General features: G+C 38.8%; 1 protein-coding gene across 1 annotated transcript in view; it reads left to right on the forward strand.

Annotated features, from left to right (window-relative positions):
* The window catches only part of CD109 (CD109 molecule), an 83,374-nt gene that overhangs the window by 22,308 nt on the left and 41,672 nt on the right, over positions 1-19,394 (forward strand). Inside the window, exons 6-14 of the mRNA XM_037392558.1 lie at positions 7,984-8,023; positions 8,608-8,692; positions 10,887-10,983; positions 12,068-12,203; positions 13,084-13,193; positions 14,897-15,136; positions 15,485-15,586; positions 15,681-15,743; positions 17,219-17,395. Coding sequence (XP_037248455.1) covers positions 7,984-8,023; positions 8,608-8,692; positions 10,887-10,983; positions 12,068-12,203; positions 13,084-13,193; positions 14,897-15,136; positions 15,485-15,586; positions 15,681-15,743; positions 17,219-17,395 — 1,050 coding nt within the window. The remainder of the gene's footprint in view (positions 1-7,983; positions 8,024-8,607; positions 8,693-10,886; positions 10,984-12,067; positions 12,204-13,083; positions 13,194-14,896; positions 15,137-15,484; positions 15,587-15,680; positions 15,744-17,218; positions 17,396-19,394) is intronic.

The raw sequence follows: 19,394 nt of genomic DNA on the forward strand, positions 1-19,394 counted from the left end.
TGTTCTCTAATGAGAGAGATGATGGGGTGGAAACCAGAAAAACTCATGTGATCATGTATTACTTGGGAGTAATATTTACCAGTACTATTATATGCTCAATAGTTTTCTATAGGCTGAGGTAGGTGAGGGTGGTGCTCCAGTGAGTGTCAGGACTGGATTTTTTGGAAACATTCTCATGTGGGTGTGGAGCCGTTACTATTGTCCTTGACAGGAAAGATGTTTTAAGTTGTTCCTGCCCTTGTCCCTGTGCTCAGCCACTCCTTCCCATCTCTGAGCTGCTATTCAATAGCTTCTCAGTCATGCTGAGGCAGCTGTAGTAAGGCTGAGATCTAAAGCATGCCAGGGAAGTGACCCAGACGGAAAAGCATCTCTGTGTTTTTCTTTGCCTAACGCAGAAAGACTGGTTTATTGATCTGGTTGACAGCACAGCCCCACTCAGCTACACAGGTGCTTTTCAGGAGGTGGGGAAGTGTGGCTCAGATGTGGGAACAAAGGCTGGTGACAGTGCTGGGCTCCTTCAATAGCTCGCTTGCCAGGCAAAAAAAACTTTCTGCAAAGGTTTGAGTAATCCTGAAGTCAGGAGGATGCCGCTGAAGGAATTGAAGCAGCTTTTTTTACGTTCTGAATATGAGTGCCACACCCTCCTGAAACAAAACCAAAAGACAAGGAAAAAGAAAATTGTAAAATTGAAAGAAAAATGCTTTGTAGATTCTTCTGGGCTAATGAAACAGCTGTGAGAAAACAGACAAGTGAAATCTTAGTGGACTGTAGTTGATGGTATTCTAAATTTTAGCCATTTAGTACTACTGTAGAAGGTTAATGACTCTGGGAAAAACATATGACAGGGTGGGAGTATCTCTCAAACCATGAGTAATGAGGAGAAAGTAAATAGGGAATATTTTGTTCACTATTTCTCCTGATGCATAGCTAGAGGGCATGAGGTGATGGAGATGAAGAGCAATTTCAAAATAATTAAAACAGCGTAATTGAACTGTGAGGCACAGCACTGGTGGATGTTGTGAAGACTGAAAACTCAGGTGGGATCAAAAGATGACTGGACAAATTCACAGAAGTACACTCTATTAAGTACTGTTAACTAGAAAGCCCTGAGGCTTGAGCTGACAGTGTCACTGCTGGCTACCCTGGCTGATGCTGTTCTCTAGGTGCTGAACCTTGGCTGCTGCCAAAGACTGGACATCGGCCTTCATGTTAGACCTACCAGGGTACAACCTTTCCCAGGTTGTCTTTTATCATATTTTAATCTAATTTTGCCTAGGATTAGATTTTGAAAACGTAGGGCTTTAACATAGAGTGTTTGGGGTTCTTAAGTTCTAAGTGCTCCAGCAGTATGAAGAATATCCAGGGGCAGGGATGATGCTCATCACTCTAGATATCTTTTTCTGTTCACCATTGTTACAGGAGATGATTCATGGTGGAAAGTACAGCATAATGCTTTTGGTACATTTTGCGAAGTGCTCGCTTGGGAAAAGATAAACTTCAGCAGAACAGGAGCGTGATTATTTTTTTCGTTTACAGAAGAAATGGTTAATATTCAAGAAACAATAAATGGAAAAAAAAGGAACTAGGAGATAGCTGTCAATAGAAATGAAAGTCTGGACTCTTGTTTATTTGTAGGAAATATAAAGATCCCAAGGAAAACTTGGTGGTTGATAGAAGTATGAAAGTATTTCTGCTAGAAACAAAATAAATTCTAATGGTGGCAGAGCCCAGTAACATGAGGAAACAGTAATTATGTGGCAGAGATGGAAACATTTAATAGGGGTGATTATTTTGAGTGGTTAAGTGAATCTCAGTGTGGGGAAATTTGAAAAGACCATCAGAAGGTGAATGTCTTTAACAGAAAGAGTAAGTGAGTTAACATGGGAAACTATAGAGCTGTCATCTGGCATGAGAAAAATGACTACAAAGGTGATTTGGGATTCCACTGATAAAGAGTTAAAATCTTCAAGGTTACTATGGATTTGTTATTGAGGTAGATTTACTGATGTAACAGATTTTTTAAAAGCTTTTCACTATACAAAATCCAATGAAAAACAGCAATGTATGTAAAGTCTGTCAAAAAAGGGTGGATTGATTTTTGGGCAATTGACGCTCACCCAGGGTGTTTCTAATATAAATTGATGACAGAGTTAGCCACGTCAGTGGGAGACTGCAGAAGTCCCATCTGATGACTATATATCAAGAGATCAAATGAACGAATGGATTTATTGATTACAGTCTGTGAGTGCTGTTATGGGTTTTAAAAGGCTTTTTAATCTAGTGGAGAAAAGCATAGTATGAACCAACCAATAGAAATTGAAGCCAGACAAATTCTTCGGCATGTATACATCTTTCATTGATGAGGCTCTTTAATCACTGGAACAAACAAAAAAAATGGGAGTGAGGGCTTCTCTGTTACTTGATGTTTTAGCACCAGGAATAATTGTCTTTTTGGAAGATGCATTGTAATAATGCAGATTGCTGGAGTAGCTGAATACTAGGGTAACCTAACCTGGCGTAAAAGGAGATCAGGCTAAATGGTTCCTTCTGATATTAAACTCTTGGAATTGAAAATTAAAATAGAGGAGAAAAAGAACAGAATATTATATTAAAAAAAAAAAAAAAGTTGTAGGCTTTGGGGTCCAGAAAAACCTGGCTAGCCTTACAACACTTATAAGGATTCCTGTGGGAATAAAATAGCAATGCCAACTCCCACACATAGAAACTTATATCTACCTTCAAACTCCTTTCCCTCCATCATTCACACCTGCTCTACTTTAATTTTCCAATTCCATGTTGAATATAATGACAAAGCAGTATGTATTATTTCTGTAGCATTGGATAAGGCTGTCATATGCAGAGATTATTAAATAACTATTGCAATATTCACACTGTTACACTAGGTGTGTCTAGTGGGTTATCTCACAGACTTACTTTTCTGATAGCATGTGGTACCTTTGGGTTAATTAAATCTGCAAGAAACCGTGCAGAATAAAGGAAAAAAACTTTCCTGATGGGAAACTCTTTGTGGTTCTCTTAGTTCCAAGTGAGCTTATACCTTGAAATACAAGGTCATATGGAATGGGATTCAGCTTGAGTTTTAAGATGTGTGGATGTCTTTATAGGTGATGTGGGGGAGTTTTAGTTGGTATTCAGTGAAAGCTAGTGAGGGACCTGGATCACTCCAAATGGATAATCCTAGCTATTGCCTGGATATCCCTCGCTGTTCTGCAGCTATTCTGCTATCCAAGGGAGGTGCAGGTTTTTACTGTGTTTTGTATAAAGTTACATAGAATCACCAATCCCTTCCTGATAACAGAGGTCACTGAGAACTTGGATTTACTGCTAAGGAATACTTAGTATATGCCTGGCATTTTTATGAGATATGCCTACCTATCCTTAACTAGTACTGCTATCGCAGCTTGGGGATCTACTCAGGGCTTTAGGAACATCTTCAGATGGCAAACCCAGGCTGATCTCCCCATGACTTGGCTATCCAGATGCCATGATGTGAGCTTTCTAGTTAAACAGTTGGCTGTGCAGCCTTTCTGTATCAGGTTTCCCTCTTGTCTTTGAAGAGCACTGTTAAGACAGTAAATAACTTTTCCCTTCTAGTGGTTACAGATCAGTTCCCAAGTGTACTGAGTTTGGATTCCTGGAAGTACTGCCTCTGAATCCTGTTTTAAAACAGGTTCTGGCTGCTTGCTTCTGTTAAACATCCTGTAGTACTTTTTATTAAGAGTTCAGGTGTTAGTACAGCTGTTCCAAGAAAACTCAAGACAGAGTAATTACAGTCTGGTTCCCAAGTCTCCACCTTGTATTTTAGTTGGATATCTTATATTTCCTGTTGTGGAAACTGTTGCTGAAAGGCTTCTAGTTGCTGAGTGTTAGTAGTAGGCATCTCTGACCAGAAGTTGTTCCTAGTTATAAGGCATTTTGTAATCTAATTTATGGAAGTTGTTATTTGGAAATTTATGTTCAAATACTGAAAAGCAGTAATTTTCAGGTACAAGTAGGACTTTCTGAAAGATTTTTGAAAAGTATTATATCTTTTTAGAAGCTTCAGCTGTAAAGCAACTTTCAGAATCAACTGGGGTTGGTGATATACTTTACACTTTGAATTTTTTAACTTTTGAGGTTTTATGTATATTACAGCGTATCCACAGTGAATTCTGTGATGCTACAGATTTCACATTTGATGCGCTGAGTTTGAGGTTATATATATCACTGCTTTAAAAAAGTGTCACCTTCCTTCAAAATCAGACTGTATGAAAAAGCTTTGGAATTGGCTGTGTATTCAATAGTTTGCAAATGAGCACTAATATTTAATCAGGATCTGATCGCATGAATACCGCTGATGCAGGTGGGACTCCGCTTAGTTTCTGGAGACTGTGCTGGTGGATTTAAACAGGAGTCTGGGAATTCACAGAGAATTTTATTTCTGCGTTTATCTCCTGCCTCTGAACATAAAGCACGAAAGTGATCATGAAATCCTTCTGTTAATTCCTGTAGATAAAAATCTGTTGTATTTAGCTGCAAAGCAGAGGTGGAGGAGTCTTTCTGAGGCGGGCCGTGAGATGGCAGTGCAGCCATGGGGATACAGCCGGCGCTGGCTTCCTCAGGGCAAAGCCCTGAGACCGCACCTGGAGTCTTTCCTGATGCTGTAACTTGTGACGCATGTAGGTGTCAAAGAAATAAGAAAATGGACCTAGACCAGATTAGTTTCAGGGACTTTAGCTTGCCAAAGAAGAAGAAAAAAACTGGGTGGAAAAATTATTGTGATCTCACTTGTCGGATTAGACCCAAATGATTTCAAACAAGATTTGCTCATCACAGCAGAGCAAAAGCTGGACTGCAGTTGTTAGTGATTCTCAGATGTCAGGATCCACAGCATCTAAGGCTGAACTGCAGAAAGGCTCGTTAATATTCACAATATCTTAAGGATATCTTTTTGGCACTGTTTCTTAATACTCTGGGCAGTGTGCACAGAATGTAACAGATGTTCTGCAGTTTTAAGAAATGCTGATTTAGAGCAAAATGCTAGTAGTCTGTGTGGGTGAGTGTGTTTAGGAAGCAGGAGAAGGCGTGGAAGACAAAACCGACTAGAATAAAGCAGCTCTGGAAACAAGTGGAATAGACATGATGTTGTTTTCCTATCTTCAAGAAAAAGTATCTCGTGTTGTGTGTGTAACTGCTTGTCTTAAAAGCCACCACTCCTGGAAACTGGTTTAACAACTTCCACTCCAAAATATTTGAACAATATTTGCCAGAGAGACAGCCCTGCCCTGAGGAACTAAAATGATGTGGAGTGGTTGAAGTGCTGTTACTTGTCCTATTCCAAACCAGTTTGGCTGAAAAGTGTGTGTTAGCGGGAAATCTGGCTTGGTGTTCAAATCATCAGGATGACCTAGTAGGGTCTTTTCATTTCCCTGCACTGTGAAGCATGGCTTGCTTTCTGTCATTAAGGTTGTCATTTTAGAGAAAGCGAAGCCAAATATGCTACTCTCACTTTAATCTTTGTCTTTGTTTTCTACTGTTTACAGTTCTGCTAGCTTTTAATTACTTGTTTAATTTATTTATTTTTTTTTTTACTTCTAAGGTAAGTCAACAAGTGAAACAAAATCTCATTTTCAAGGGAGATGCTTTTTCATCCTGCCAGCTGGAGTAACATTCTGTTCTTGGTTTGCGTAACTGCAAGGGTGACATATATATACACTTATCATTGGAAATAAAAGGTGTGCAGAGAACATGAGATAAAATCACTACAGCTCATTTTCCTAAGATACCTGTTCCTAAGATTACCTGATAGTAATGATTGTGGGCTGCAATGCCATTATTTAGCACTTTTTGTTGTAAGGATTATGATCTGCACAAATGTTGTGAAAATAGCGGATTTTACATATATCTTTTCAAACCTAGGAATGTAAATATAGCAATTATTCTGGTGATTGGTGACTTAATAATGAAATTGTAGCAATCTGATTTTTACTTTGATAGAAATGTTTTGCTAGGAAAAGTATAAATATAGGGTAAATAGAGGTTTAAGGGGCTTGGTCTGAGATGCTTAATTTGCAAAGTCATTGATCAGGTAAGTGAGATCAGTTACAATTGTTTCCACCTTGGATCCTGGTCCTAGGGTTTTTTCCATAGGAACTCTCAGTTTATCCCCTCTTGCCACAGACACTCATTCCCATTTGACATGTTTTGATGCTACCTGATGGTTGGTTATCCATATTCAATCTCCTTTGCCCTGTGTTTCAAACCATCTTCGCTGAAATACTCCAGCACATGTGATAACTTGTAGTGGTGTCACTGTTCTCAGGAATAATCAAAGTAATCAGACTTCTGAGCTCTATATCAGCATAACCTCATCACGCAATTGAGCAGAGCTGATAATGTTAACCTTTCCAAAACAGCCACTTCTTAGCGACAGACTGTTGTCTTTCTTGATCTTTCCCTTATTTCCCAGAAGACTCTTAAGTGAAGAGGCAAAACAAGCTTTCAAAAGAGGCCTCTCCCTTCCTGTCCTTTGGGAAGTGGAGATTCTTTTGGTTTCTTAGACTATTTTCCCGGCCCAATTTAGATCAGATTTTCCTCTTGGAAAATCATTGCTCTGGTGTAATCCCTGCATCAAACAAATCAGCTGAGATTCAGAGCTCCAGTTCTAGGCACTGCTGTAAATCACGTCATGATGTTTCCCTGCTGATGGCAGCTTTTGGTATGATGCTGTAAAAAAATGGTTGAACGAGGGTTATATGTCTGTAGACAAATGATGTACATGCCTGTTCAGAATCACTGAATGAGAGTCATTTAGGTTGGAAAAGACCTTTAAGATCATAGAGTCCAACCATAAACCTAGCACTGCCAAGTCCACCACTAAACCATGTCCCTGAGCACCACATCTACACATCTTTTAAATACCATCCAGGGATGGTGACTCAACCACTTCCCTGGGCAGCCTGTTCCATTGCTTGACAACCCTTTTGGTGAATTTTTTCCTAATACTGAATTTAAACCTCTCCTGGTGCTGTTTGAATTTCTTGCACTTTAGCAAGGAAGAACAATTGAGTAAGACAACCGAAAGCAAAATTTATGCCGCTTACTATCATGACTTTTTTGTCAACTGTGATTATACCGAAGAACAAAAACATCTGCTGAATTTTTAATGTTCAGAGAGTGAAAAAACCCTTTAAAATTAATTTCCCAACAATGTGCCATATATAGCCTGGTGTGCCATATCTCAAAGATATGCCAGAATATACTTTCAGATACCCTCCTGAGGAAAATAAGGAAATAAGTAAAAAAATCAGAAAAATAGGAAAATAGAAGAGAATATAAGTAACAATGTATTGTATAGTTGTTTATTTCTTCCATCGATTTTTAACTAACAAATAAACAAGAAAGGAAGATATAACTGAATATCTCTGCTGAAGTATGTACTGTAGACTGTAACAAAATTTTAGCTGCCTTTTGAGTAAGTGAAGAAACTGAGGTTTATACATGCTTTTGAAATGGTCTTGTCCTGTAGATACTGTAGGAGTTTCTCTTTTGTATAGGTATACTTGAGTTAATTTTAAGTGGGCTAGTAAACATACTGCTGGTAAGTCAGTTAATGGTTCATCATGACGACTGAGTACTTATGCTACGTAGTTTTATGCTACCTAGCTTGGATTTTTGTTTTTTTATTCAGAAACCAGGCACATGTAGATGTCTGCAGATTGGAAGCTCCACAAGCTCTTCTCACTTAACAGTCTGCCACATGTGAGCTTCTGTGTCCTTCTCTGGTTCAAATACATACTACTGGTTCCTACAGGAGCTCCATAACAGGAGCTGATAATGGCTGAGCCATGATTTAAAATCACATCTGTCAGAAATTGTAATTTACCTTTAAAATGGGTGGGATTTGGCCTCGAAGGTACGTTAAGCTTGCTAATCTAACCACAATTATATGTATTTTCTTGTATGATTTTTTTTTCTCAATAGGGTCAAGTTCATTATCAAAGATTTAAAGTGATGGAATATGGTAAGTGTTACTTAAGGGCATTTAGTAGTGACCAGAATTGGTAGTTGATTCTGCATTAATTTCAACTAGCTTCCCTTAGCTAGTTCCCTTAACATGAACCTTTTGAATACCCCCAGAAATTTCCAAATCTCTTGCTTCTCTGAGACTAATTCTGTGTCCTGGGAAAAATATCATCTTATCAGGTGCCCTGTTTATCTTTGGTAGTTTTACTACTGTACTGTCTGGATGTCATACAGTCTCTAAAATGCCTATCTTAAGCCTATGAGGTGCAGTTATTGTCCCTGTTTTTCCAGGATCTTGCAGACAATGTGTTCATCCCAAATTATCTGTATAATGTCTGATCATGAAGCTTACATGTCTTAGAAGCTTGTGTACAGGCTGCTGTTACGTTGCTTGTTGTTCTCCCTTCAACAACAAGTCAGTCTGGGGCATGCATAGGGCAGGGTTAAAAATCTATCTTATATTCTAAGGAATTCTAAGAAACTGTAGTAGTCTTTATCATATTACACTTCTACCTTTGTTACTAAAAATAAATAAATCAATCACTTGTGTGAATTTAAAGCTTTCTGTAATTTTTTTCCCAGTTTTACCAAAATTTGATGTTATGATAACAATGCCATTATACTACTCTTTGAGAGAGGAAGATGTAACTGGTGTTGTCACTGCAAAGTAAGTAAATCATTGATACCGTTGTCACCCCCACTTTTAAGAAAATTGTGTCAAGTGAAGAATTATATTCAGAATGCTAAAAACGTACCTTCCAGTCAAAATTATTTGACTAACGTCCATTTCTATTTACTGGAACTTGTTATAACGATGTTAGATAGATTTTCATACTTCTAGTTAAGTTCTTTTTTGGTCTGGTAAAGGTATTTCTAGACTATAGCCAGGACATTCTGAGCTACCTTATTCAGAAAATTTTGTGAGTCTTTTGCTTACTATGTATATTTTGAGGCATTTTTTTTGTTCTTATCGCTCTTTTATGGTGCTCTTCAACTTACTGCATCAAGGTCTGTAGGTACAGTAACTATATTTTATTAGACCACTTGGAAAATTTTGCAGACGTCTATGCGCATCCTTCTTGATCCAATTTATCCACGTTGTAGATTTGAAGTACAGGCTTCTCCTGCCTATCACAATACCTATACCTGTAAGTAGTTGAAGAACTAAAAACTCTTGAGAAATTCAGAAGAGACTTCACATAGTCTATGGTATAAATAATACTTTATTTTTCAGTTGAACAAATACCTAAACAAAAAATTAGTATGCATTAATCTCAAATAGAAATTAATTTTATTTTGGGAAGACGAGAGTCAGATAGAGCTACCTGACAGATCCGTTCAAGAAGACCTGAAATAAAAGGTCTTTTGTGATTTTTTTTTTTTAATGCAATAAAATACATACCTTCTAAACAACACTCTGTTTATAAGTGAAATGTTGAAATGATTGTTTAACAAGCTATTTAAATTAAATGTCTGGACTTCTGAGAAAAAGCTTCCTTTCCTAGAGGCAATGCAGCCTAATACTATAAACAATCTAGGTTTCTTTTAAGGGGCAATTTTTAGAAAAAGGTTTTCCTCAACTTTTTTTCCATTCTGTTTTGCTTTTGGAATCCATTATATGCTGATGTGAATTTGGTTTCCTATGTATTTTTGATCTTCTACAGGGTACCTGGCTCCTACATTAGGTATACTCATAGGGTATTTGAAAGTGTATCTGTCTGCTGCAATAAGTCCAGACTTGGATGCCAGTGAATGGTCTGAGATTGAATCCCAGTAGTGCCAAAGTTTTGTTGATATGTCATAATTATTTATAGGGAATTACTTCATTCCTGGTGACTGCTCCTATAGGCATAATGCCTCTGTATACAAAGAGCTTATGTGTCCCTTACACTTGTAGATGTCATAAAATCCTTTTCCTTTCTCATCTCTGGAGTGTTACTAGATTAAGTACAGAGATGCTATCCAATGGCAGTATCATTTCAAGGTTAATGGCAGCTTATTACTGTAATTAGGTCTGCTTGGAAAGACTGAGTTCAGATGCAAGACAGTGTTGTCAGAGTTCTTCCTGTAACTATGCTATTTTATTGTTCTTTCCCTCTGCTTTTCAGCTTTGATATGTCTTAAGTGGCTGCCAAATTCATAATGATTTAAAATACTTAAAGTTATCACATCTTAGTGCATTACTACTGATGGACTAGTGTGATTTTGGCGTGCCCACCTCACCTTTCTCTGTCTAAATCTGATAATGTCATTGTTTCTTTTGTGTATAACACGGAAACATGTATACAAAATGTTTATTTTATTACTGCTTACTGACTTCAGGTTGCTAATGGCATTCTAGAAGTGAGTATGTTACAGTTTTCAGATTTGCCACAGCTGCAAGTTATGTTTGTCATGTAATAATGCCATGATTTCTTTGGACTGTGATTAGTAAGTAATTTGAGTACAGATATCTTGAGGCCTCTCATTTTGTGTTAGCAGCATTTGGGAAGCAAAACACTTGCACTTCCCACATCTCCTTTTAAATCTACTGTGTATTAGTAATGATGCTGCGTTGGTGTTCTATTCAATGACTTACTTCCAGCTTAGCTTAATATAGTTAATTTTCCTACATTGTACAGCCCATAATAATAGTAATAGGTTTATAGAACTCGTGCAGGGAAGAGCAGCACTGTGCATCTGACTTTAGTGTTGATAAACTGGTCTCAGTATTGAAAATTGTGTTTCAAAGTATAAATGTGTTCTCGCCATGTTTGAGATCGGGAAAAAAATGTTTTAGTAGAATCTTTTGCTTCGAGAGCTCTTCAGGAGCCCAAGCCCCGGCGGTGGCTCCTTGTTTGATTTGGACTGTTGTGTTTCAGGTACACATATGGAAAGCCAGTGAAAGGAACTGTAACGGTCACTTGCCTTTCTGTCTCCTACTGGACAAACAAGAGAAATATAACAACAACAATGGAGGTGAGTCTTCCATTAACAGTTTGCATTATTGCAGACTTTAGACCTGTGTCTCCTTTTGTAGGTTAAATATGCCTGTGACATTCTGGAGCGCTGAGTTCAGCTGGCATGGTCTGAGTGACTTGCAGGGGTAGTGTTAAACTCTCTTTAATTTCCAGAATAAAGTGTCTACATTCAGGCTGCTTGTTGGGAATGATATTTGGCTGCTGTGATCCCTTGAACTGTGCCTGGAAGTTATTTTGGAGAGTGCTAGTTGGCCCAGGAAGAAAAAACTTTCCAGGAGCCGCTGTAGCAGCATAGGTGATGGAGGACACATGCCCAGGAACACTCCCTGGCTCTGTGTGTGCCCCTGCATGCTCAGCCCTGTGTTACAAGGCTGGAGGAGACCACTGTAATTCTCTAGGTGGAGCTCTAGAATGATAGAGACCAAAGCCTTTTGCCTACTAATTGCCTAGTAATTACACTGGAGTTACTGTACTAGTTGTAACCTGGAACATGAAATTTAAAAAGGCATGCAGTTTTGTTCTGAAGATTTAAAAGTAGCGATAGATTCATGGCATCTTTTTGCAAAATCAAGCATTCTACATTTGAGCTGTGGGCTACGTTTGAAGCAGGTCCAATTTCTGCTAAATGGTGTGCCTGTCATTTTCTGTTGGCTGACTTCAGCAGTTGGCTGACTTCAGTGCCTTCAGCAGCACTTAGCCTACAGAAGCTCTGAGCTCAGAGATACTGCATAGGGTGTACCACTCCTCCTCAAGCAGGGATCTGTTCATTGTATTTTTCTGTAAAACATAGGCACCACTGCTCTGGCCATGTAGAAGTGTGGGTAATTCTAGTTATTAGGGGAAAAAAAGTAACTTTCTCCATAAGGCATTGTTGACTCTAAAAAGTAACGAACTTCTGGATTTGATAAAAATTGTTACTGAAAGCAAAAAGAGGTCAGTGTTCATAATTCTCTGGTGCTGACCCCCCAGAACTTGTATGTGGGGAGAGTACAGGACTTAATCAGAAATAAGCTGTTGTAGATGGAAAGACATCCTTGGCTTTGCTGGCTCAACAGTTGTTTTTTTTTTTCCCTGAATTGCAGATAAATGGATCTGTGAATATAACCTGTAACAAGCATACGTTGCAAAACTTGAATGCTGATCAGTTGTGGCACCAAGGTGACAATGATTACACAGAGCCAATAGAAATTATCGCTGTGGTCACTGATTCGCTCACAGGTATGTGGTGGTGTCATGTCTTCTGAGAGAAATCCAAGGAGTAGGTGGTACTGGAAGAATTTAACTGCTGTGTAGAAGGGATTGATTGGGGTGCTAGAAAAATATCATGTGCTGATGGCAGTGTGAACCATATACATGCAAATATATTATCTGAAAAAAATGTATTATCTGAACTATTGCTTGCCTAGATATTATATAGTTTAACCAGCTATTAAGTCAGTTGAATACAGTTCTGTGCTCAATGGTTTGTATATAACCAAGAAATAAGTTCAGATGGGGGCTTAAAGTCAATGACCGATCACTTTTGATGAGAAGAGTAGGCATAAGAACTGCTAGCATTAGCCTGGGTTTTACAAACAATTTTAATCATAAACTTACCTTACTTGTTTGTTTGTTTGTAAACCACATCAGTAGAAAGAGTTCTGCCCCAGTTTGTCAACTGTCTACCTTCTTCTAGACTGGCTGATTTGCAAACTGAGCCTTTTTGTTCTTGTTCCACTGCACCCTGCTTATTAGAAAAAAATAATTTGTACCAAATTTCTGCCTGTCCTAGAAACTAGGTTTCATTACAGATTTTTTTGTAGTAACCCCAGCAAGGTGAAGTTGGTTGAGTTGGGATTCATGAGTTCCTTCCTTGTGTCACTCTGACATAGTCTGTGTGGAGTAGAGCAGTATGTGGTATGGCTTACTTAACATTGTGGAAAACATTGTATACCACCTTTGTACTCATCCTTAGCTGGAGGGATGAAGAGTGATAGGAGTGGAAATGGTGAAAAATATGATAGAATTCTTTAAAAATCATGGACACTGAATAGTAATACTGCTAAAGAAATATGCATGTTAAGAGCATGTTGTCTAAACACATACAATTATTCAACAGGAATCTCCCAAAATTCAAGTACCATCATATTTCCAAAGCAAAGTGACTATTTTATTGAATTTATGGACTACTCTAGAGTTATAAAACCTTCTCTGAACTTCTTAGCTACTGTAAGTTCTTTTTTTTAATTACAATCTGTGCATAAACAAATGTGAATTCCTCTCCTGTATATTTGCTTAGATGCCAAAGTTTGCCTTGAATTTTTAAGTATAATTTACAGACTTGTTTTCAAATTACCTCTTTTTCATGATACATGTTGGCAAATACTAAACTTAGAGGCATTTGCTTTAGAAAAGAAAAAACTGGCAGGGAATGCTATAGGGTTGGCAGGATATATTTTATCGTTTCTCAGCATTGTTATGGAAGAGGAATCTTTTCAGTCTCTAGCTGATTGTTTTCCATTAGGTGACTGTGCATTAAAAAATAATTAGTTGTTGAGTCCCAACCCTCCTAATAATATTTGTGTATGGAAGTGTGTGTGTATACACTCAGAAATATATACTTTATTTAATGAATACGTGTAATTAAGCAGTTGTTAGAAAATTCAGTAAAACTCATCAGACATTGCTTTCAAGTGAAAGTGTCTTTTATGCCTTCTGTCCTGTCTGTCTTACACCAGCTGCAGTTCTCTCTCAGAAATATTTCATGTTCTTCATGCTGTCCATAGTCTGCGTTCAATATTTCTGTATTTAGCAGAGGTTGCATATTGCGTCACTGCATTTTGCTTGAAAAGGGGAATTGACTTTACAATTCTTGAGCTTTACTGTATAGAAATCAGACCTAAATACCAATAAAATAGGCTGAATATACACCTTCAGAGTAGATTGGCTCAAGCCATAGCTTTGTGCTAGCCTGATCATTGGGGGGTTTGGTTTTCTTCCTTTTCATTTTCTTTGTCAGTGTCCCAGTTTAACTCCAGCTCTGACCTGCTGCTTCTTTCTCTTCCAAAGATAAGCTGAGTGAGAGGTAGCTGAGGCATTTAGCAATGCTTGCAGCTGGCAGAGAAGAAGGTGTCAGTTATGTTCCTAGGAGAGTATGAAGGAACAACTACTGCTATTACTAGTAAGTGGAGATCTGCATATGGTGTACAAAGAGGATAGGAAAATAATGGCAGAGGAGGAGAGGTAATGGAGTGACACCTCTGGACTGAAAAAGAAAAGGGAAACAGTTTGGTACTTGTAAACGTAGAAGTTGAATTTTAGAGTGTAATGCAGAAGGAGAATGGGTTTACTATAGATGAGAGTGTGCTTGGATGTGGGAATAAATGTTGATGTAAGCTGTAGTACTGATTGATGGATACTGGAGTGAAGAAGGTGCAGATTGTGAATTTTGGGCCTTTTTTCAGCTCATTTGATGAATCTATAAAGACATCTGACTTGGCACCATCTCTGCTCATCTGACACGTTTTCCTGCACATGAAGTAATGTTAGGTTGTCCTTTGTTGTGATGGTGAGATACAAGTGATAAAATTAAATATTCGGATCTGTATAATTTGCCTGCGAGACAGGCATTTTCAACAAGAAGAGTAATTGGGAGAGCTGAAAGGCTCTCCTTTCAGTTGCCTTAAAGGTCACTTTTCAGTTCCATCTGTGTTGCTTTTGTTCTCTTTGCTCCCTGGAGTTAAAAAATAATTTTGTTTTTGGATGACTTGCTCACCTGCAGTGCTCACAGGGATTAAGAATAAAGTTACTGATATGTGAGAAATCTGAGGATGCTCTTGTTTTTTTTGATATGATGTGAGTGCATATATATTGTCATAGGTTATATGTTGTGCATTTTAGAATTACCTTGTTTTCTGTCTTTTTGCTTTTAGCTAAAGGTGACACGTTTTGATAGCAACCAGCTGACAGCTGAAGAGAGGCAGAATCTTGTCACAATCACTGCACAACAATCAGACCTGCTTTTTCACCAATCTTCACTTTCTCACCTTGAGAATGAGGCAACAGAGGAGAGAAATCTGACAGTCCATGTCCTAAATTACACTGTCCCAGAAAATGGAATAATTGATATTGAGTTTCCAATCCTGTCTGATACAAAAACTCTGAGAGTTCAGGTATTGCTTTGTAATATGTTGTTTTCGAGCAGTGACACACCAAATTGAGTGGCCTGAGATCAATGACTTGCTGTTTCTCCCATCAGTAACAGCTGATACGTCACCTACTGTTATTTTCCTTACCTCATATTTATGTTAGAGCTGGAAAGAGATGGATCCTGTCTAAATGTGATCTGATAATTGTACCAAGGTAACAGGGGAAAAAACCAAAACAGATATCCAGAGCAAGCAGTAAAGTGGTCCTGTACTGCCATTAAGGCTGCAATGTTCTTGTGAACAGTACCTTATACGTGATCACCACACAGATTTTTCTGTTTTGTTAAGAGCTTTGTTTTGCGTTGTCTTCAGGCAGAGTTCCTCAGCAGTAGGACCGACATAAGTGTCTATGATGTGTTCAGCTCCCCCAGCCAGACTTATCTCCAGGTTAAAACAAAAAGCCAGGATATAAAGGTACACTCTGAGACAAAACTTGCCAGTTTAAGAACGGTTCAAGTTACTCATTATGTTTCCATACTCATTCATATGAATTATGTGCTTTTCCTAGGCTGGGAAGCCTTTTGAGGTGAGCATTGCAAGCAACAAGCCAGTGAGAGAGTTCCACTATCTGGTAAGTTGCTGGTTTTACATATAGGGGCAATCCAAGATGACTTTTACCAACTTGAAAAATACTCCAGTGAGTGGAATGTGACTGTACATTGGAGAGAGTCAGTATTTTTCATTGTGCTTTGTGAAAGAGGCACAAAAACTTCCTTTCCACTAAGATGGTCCTTTTTGAAAGAGAGCTCCATTTCATTACCTAGCAGAAATGCCCCTGGCACTGTAAGGAGGTGCTCTCTGGAAAAAGTGTGTCTCTGATTTGGGTGTTGGGTTATCTTTGGTTATAGATGTGTGAGACAAGGCACAACTGTGAGAGCAATACTGTCTCTTGACTGTGCAGAGCACCCATGATGGGAGAAGGGGCAGGGATGTCCCAGGAGTAGCCCAAGCTGGGGCATGTCAGTAAGTCCTGTAGGTGCAGGTGGAAGCAGGGGGCTGGTGGAGCCTATATGCATCGTCAGGACTGTCAGGGCTGAGCCTGCAGGCACAGGGTAAGGAGAAGACCTGCCCGCTGAGGAAAGAGATGGCCCAGTGAGCAGGGTGGCATTGTTAACAAGGGAACTTTGTAGGAAGCATTTTAAAGTAAATGGCTTGTTTAATGGCTCAGCTGCTGTACTGTATTTTACAGCATCTGGATTGAAGGTTTTATATATACCATCGTCTCCCCTCCTGTCTTTAACTTGTACCTGTCTTGTGCACAGGCTACACCATAATGGTCATGGTAACTACAGTTTACAGTTCTTTTTTCTTTCAGAGACTTTAATAGTACACTGAATAAGGAAGACCTTAGGATAATATGAAATGTAGGCATTCATCTGTATTTTCTGAAATAGAAATATATTCTAGATTTTTAAAAAATCAGGTTCGTGCAGTCAAAGGCAGGGAATTGCCCTTCGTGGCTCTGTCTTCATTAGTCAATGGTATGGTCCAGCAGGAACTGATTTAGAGTGAAAAAGTTGATGCTGTGGGCCTGAACTCAAGATGTTTCAAGGTACCTTCAGACTAGCTCTAATCTGATCTGGTAAATGAAGGCCTGTTTTTAACTGGAACATGTTAGAGGGCCCCAGTTCACACTCTCCATGGTGCAAACTGAAGTGTGGTAAGTAGGGGTGTTTGAGAGATTTGCTTTTAAAACTGTGTTCCTGATCCAAACTCAAATGCTATTATAGATGACCCATGTGACCTAGCTGTATTGCTGTTGTATTTTTATGTTCTCATAGCATATATTGTGCTGTTCCTCATCATTGTAGTTCTTGTCCATAGTGATAAAAGAGTTAAAGCATGGAAAAAATCTATTTCTAATATATAAATATTACATTACCCTCCTGTTCCACACCCAGTCTTATAGAACTGGTCAACCACATAGTAAAATAAATAAGTCACAGTTACATGTCTCTTCTTTTAACAGTTATTTGTAGAAGGAATTGCAGACCTTCTGGCATATTGAGATACCAACAGATTGTGTGTTTCAATTTTCCATTTCAGGTGTTATCTAAGGAGCAAATTATGGCTTTTGGCACAAAGGCTGCAAAAACTTTCACTTTAACAGCAGAAAATTCCTGGGCTCCTTTGGCATGTATTCTTGTATTCTACGTTGATGAGCTTGGAGTGGTTGTAAATGATGCTCTCACTGTCCCCATTCAGCCTGTTTTGGATGACAAGGTAACTGTATTGAACTTGAGTCTGAGACCATGATTTTGTCTGTCTATTGCAAGGTAAACAGTATTTTAGGTCACAGGATTCTAAATGTGAAAAGACTTCCTCACTGAGGATCTAACCTGAGCTTTGTGTAAGTCCTTGGAAAGGCTTTTGATAATACCAGTGCAGTTAGGATCCAGCTATTGCATATCTGAAAGAAATTTTTACTAGCTCTGTGTTTTCCACATAAACAGGTGCACTACATCTCCTTGTGTTTTTAATAGTTTGGTCAATTATTAAACCGAAGATTGCTCTGGGCCAGTACAGTGGAAAGGCGCTCATAAGTGCTCTAAGTGTGGAACTGTAAATGTTTATGAAGACCTTGTTCTAGCCTGGCAGTGGTCACATTGTACACGGTGTGTCATCAGTGAATGTGACCAGTGTTTGTGTATGATGTGACTGTGCGTACTTTAACTCAAAAACCTTGAAGAGCAGTGGGAAACCCACTATTGTAGCAATGAATTGATTTTTCCAAGATGAGATTTGGTCCTTTGTGCAAATAAAAGCCTCGGTGTGCTTTTTTTTACAGGTGAGACCACTCAAAGGCTCTCAATGGGTTCAAATTCTTCCTCCCCTATGGAAACTTTGACACTTACAACCAGACATCAGTAGGGAGGCTGCTTGTCTTATTCCTGCATGAAAAAATTCTCCATTCGCTTTGTGATTTATCCAGACTCAGGATATGAGCATTGTTATCACAGGATGAGGAAGTGGAGAGGCAGGATGGTGAGAGGGCTGTAGGCACCCATTTTGTGGTTATGGCTATTATCACAGAATCACAGAATGGTCAGGGTTGGAAGGGACCTCTGGAGATCGTCTAGTCCAACCCCCTGCTAAAGCAGGTTCTCCTAGAGCACATTGCACAGGGTTGTGTCTAGGCGTCTCCAGAGAAGGAGATCCCACAGCCTCTCTGGGCACCTGTCACCCTCAAAGTAAAGAACTTTTTCTTCATATTCAGATGGAACTGCCTGTGTTGCAGTTTGTGTCTGTTGCCTCTTGTCCTGTCGCTGGGCACCACTGAGAAGAGCCTGGCCCCGTCTTCTTGACACTGGCCTTTAAGATATTCATGGACACTGATAGATCCCCTCTCGGTCATCTTCTCTCCAGGCTGAACAGGCCCGGCTCTCTCAGCCTTTCCTCAGAAGGGAAGAAATGTTATTATGTAACAGTGTCTGAGGAATCTAAATAAATAGGAAACAAGTAAGATGATTTAGTTGAAACTTCAGAGTTTTAGGGTAGATATAGGAAGGTATTTCTAATGACGAAGGCAAAACTCTTTGGTTCAGCCTTCTGGAAACAAGTTGAAATATTTCCACTGATTGCAGTGTCCACAAATAAGATTGCGTTACATTTTGTAGCAATGAGGTAAGGCCTGATCTTGAAAATGCCAATTTGATTAAGTGTAGTTTATGGATGAAAAACATGATCGTAGGGTAATATACTGGGAGGATGAAAAGTTGAGACAATACATTATGAGAATTTCAACCCTGCTGTATTTGCTGCATTTCACTGGATAGTGAAAAAATGTAAGATAAGGAAAGAACTGATTTCAAAGGCTTCAAAATTTCAAGCTATTTCTACTTCACCATTTCAATGCTAGCCACTGAAATTAATCCAGTGCTGTGGAAAGCTACTTTTTGTGTAATTTGTAGCCTTGCCAAGCATTTAATTTCTGTAAATGAGTTGGTAAAATCAAATATACAGAGGTGCACTGCTACAGTGAACCCAGAAGCAAAGCATTTTTCTGAGTAAATCAATGTGATGCTCTTTTATAGTGAAGGACATGGTGCTAATCCCATTATATTGGCAGCATCAGTTGGTTTGGTGTTGCTCTGTGATTTTCATACTGAATGTGCTTGGAAGATACCATTACACAGATTTATCAGAGGAAGGGTATAATGAGGCTGTAGTTTCAAACATCTAATATATGTATTTACATGTAGGGTCAGGATTCAGTTGCTTA

Source organism: Falco rusticolus, chromosome 6 (genome assembly GCF_015220075.1).
Source record: "Falco rusticolus isolate bFalRus1 chromosome 6, bFalRus1.pri, whole genome shotgun sequence".
In the NCBI taxonomy this organism is placed as follows: domain Eukaryota; kingdom Metazoa; phylum Chordata; class Aves; order Falconiformes; family Falconidae; genus Falco; species Falco rusticolus.